At 41.9% G+C, this 3,191-nt stretch overlaps 1 protein-coding gene across 1 annotated transcript; it reads left to right on the top strand.

Moving 5' to 3' along the window:
* Window positions 1–19: 19 nt before the first annotated feature.
* LOC113472751 lies at window positions 20–830 on the top strand (the record flags this gene model as incomplete). Its single annotated transcript, XM_026832536.1, has 2 exons — window positions 20–433; window positions 574–830. Coding segments are annotated over exons 1-2 (671 nt in total), but the record flags the coding sequence as incomplete, so codon positions are not given.
* Between the last annotated feature and the right edge of the window lie 2,361 nt (window positions 831–3,191).

Here is a 3,191-nt window from a genome sequence, read left to right as displayed (position 1 = left end):
TTATAATGAGATAAACTTAATGCGATCGGCCGAGGAGGCCCCCGACCTTGGAGCTGACCCTGGGGAAGGCAGAGCGAGCGGTCAGCGGCGAGAGATGCGTCAGACCTCTCGTCGGGCACAGCCCGAACAAATCAGAATTGGCAACAGTCAACCATCATCCTCATCCATATTCCTCGATGGGTCACTGGAGGAACCAAACTCCCACCCACGACAGAACCGAAGAAGGCAGTGGTCAAGACAAGACAGAATTGACATTATGAAAGCCTACTACATAGCAACATCAGGAGAGGATGAGCCAGTGCGCGGATTTATGCGCCTGATGCAGGAACAATGGAGCACCATGAGACCAGACCTACCACTAACAGCTGTACAACTCAATAACCAGAAAAATACAATAATGAAGAAAAACTGGTTCACTGCGGAGGAATTGGAGGTTATGAAGGCTGATTTATGCGCCTGATGCAGGAACAATGGAGCACCATGAGACCAGACCTACCACTAACAGCTGTACAACTCAATAACCAGAAAAATACGATAATGAAGAAAAACTGGTTCACTGCGGAGGAGTTGGAGGTTATGAAGGCCGAAGTCAGAGAACAGATCAGTGGAGTCACAAGAACTGAAGAAACAGAAGATGAAGACAACGAACCGAACGACCGAAACATTGAGAACAGACAACCCGAACACGAGAACGTAAGACAAGAAGAGGGAAACAACATCACTGAAGAAGCGCCACAAAGCGTGGAGTCACAAGAACTGAAGAAACAGAAGATGAAGACAACGAACCGAACGACCGAAACATTGAGAACAGACAACCCGAACACGAGAATGTAAGACAAGAAGAGGGAAACAACATCACTGAAGAAGCGCCACAAAGTGCAGCCATAACAGATACAGAGGACCTCAGTCGAGCCAAAGATGCACTCGAAAGAAACCTGACCCTATATACTGGTATAAACTTCAAGAATAGACCACCTATCCCAATAGTGAAAAACGAAAAGCACATCAAGAAAACGGTAACAAACATAAACTTAGCGCTAACTAACCACCACTGCCTCAACACCGAGAACATAAACGACATCAGAAACCTCGTGTACTGTGCACATTCAACGCAACGTCTCATACATAGGGACGAGGCATCTGCATCACAAAGGGTGCAGAGTGCAGGCATAAACTTAGCGCTAACTAACCACCACTGCCTCAACACCGAGAACATAAACGACATCAGAAACCTCGTGTACTGTGCAGCAGCAGCAACATGTGACCTACTACAAGTCAAACCAAAACCGAGAGTATACAGAATGATAGAACGAAAACCACGATGGAGACAACAAATAGAAAACCGAATAGCCAAAATAAGAAGCGAACTCACCATATTGAACAACGTAAAAAACAAAGTGTATAGAGAACTGCCAAACCACGCCAAAAAAGTCCTAAGAGCACACAAAATATGGTACAAAAGATCTGGGGAAATAAATACACAAAACTGGAACAAACTAATAGACGAGATCGACACCCTGAAACAAGAACTATCAGTAAAAAAACTCAGACTGGAGAGAAGGGAGAAAAACCACAAGAGAAAGGTAGATAATAACAAGTTTAGAAAAAGCCAGAAACAATTCTACACAAATCTTACCAATAAAAAAGAGGCAGTAACAAGCTTACCAAACGAAACCGAATTGAAATGCTTCTGGGAAAATATATGGAGTCAACAAAAAGAACACAACAAAGAGGCCGAGTGGATAAAAGATATAGCACAACAAACACGAACAGTCCCCGATATGGATACACCCGATTTAACAATAGCCAATCTTACAGAGGTACTAAAACGACTACACAACTGGAAGCAAAGTGGATCAGATAAAATACACAACTACTGGTGGAAATACCTTAGTGCCGTGCACCAAAAATTGCTAAATATCTACAACACCATGTTAGAAAACCCCAGTATTATACCTCCAGACTTAACAGAAGGAATAACGACAACTGGAAGCAAAGTGGATCAGATAAAATACACAACTACTGGTGGAAATACCTTAGTGCCGTGCACCAGAAATTGCTAAATATCTACAACACCATGTTAGAAAACCCCAGTATTATACCTCCAGACTTAACAGAAGGAATAACCATTCCAAAATAATTAGGACCAGAGATATAAGTGTTTTTGTCTGGAAAAACCCTTAGGTGGGCGAATAAATGGTACACTTACCGCCTAAATACCGCCTACAAAATATTCACTGCACTAATTAACAATAAAATAGCAGCACACCTAGACCACAACGCCATAATAGCAGAGGAACAAAAAGGATGCAGAAAGAATAGCCGAGGTTGTAAGGACCAACTAATAGTGGATGAAATCATCACAGGCCAGATAAGAGAAAAAAATAGAAATGCCGCCATTTCATGGATTGACTATAAGAAGGCTTTCGACTCCATCCCACACACATGGCTGCTAAAAGTAAGACCCCAGCAAATACAGGCCAATCACCTGCCTAAATACCGCCTACAAAATATTCACTGCACTAATTAACAATAAAATAGCAGCACACTGTTGTGGCCAGTCGCTGAGGTTTTGTGAAATGATTTGCTACTTTTCATAAATAAAGTTTTCAGTCTTCTTTTGAGTTTTGCTCTGAACCAAAATGTTCTCTCTTCCTAACATATCTAACATATAATACACACCTAGACCACAACGCCATAATAGCAGAGGAGCAAAAAGGATGCAGAAAGAATAGCCGAGGTTGTAAGGACCAACTAATAATGGATGAAATCATCACAGGCCAGATAAGAGAAAAAAATAGAAACGCCGCCATTTCATGGATTGACTATAAGAAGGCTTTCGACTCCATCCCACACACATGGCTGCTAAAAGTGTTAGATCTGTACAAAATACATCCCAGAATAAGAAAAGCACTCCAGGCGTGTATGGCAACATGGAAAACCGACTTAACAATACAGGCACAAGATCGGATAATAAGAGTAAATAACATCGAGATCAAATGCGGAATATTTCAAGGAGACTCCTTAAGTCCTGTCTGGTTCTGCATGGCAATCAATGCCCTAAGTTACCTCCTAAACCGGAGTGGAATGGGATTTGTCATCAAAACGCCAGATGGAACGGAGGAAACATTAAACCACCTGTTATATATTGACGACCTTAAATTATACGAAAAAAACAAAGATCAACTCGC

The sequence above is a fragment of the Diaphorina citri genome, unplaced genomic scaffold, assembly GCF_000475195.1.
Source record: "Diaphorina citri unplaced genomic scaffold, Diaci psyllid genome assembly version 1.1 scaffold7942, whole genome shotgun sequence".
NCBI lineage: Eukaryota > Metazoa > Arthropoda > Insecta > Hemiptera > Psyllidae > Diaphorina > Diaphorina citri.
This window is presented reverse-complemented; position numbering and strand designations above follow the sequence as displayed.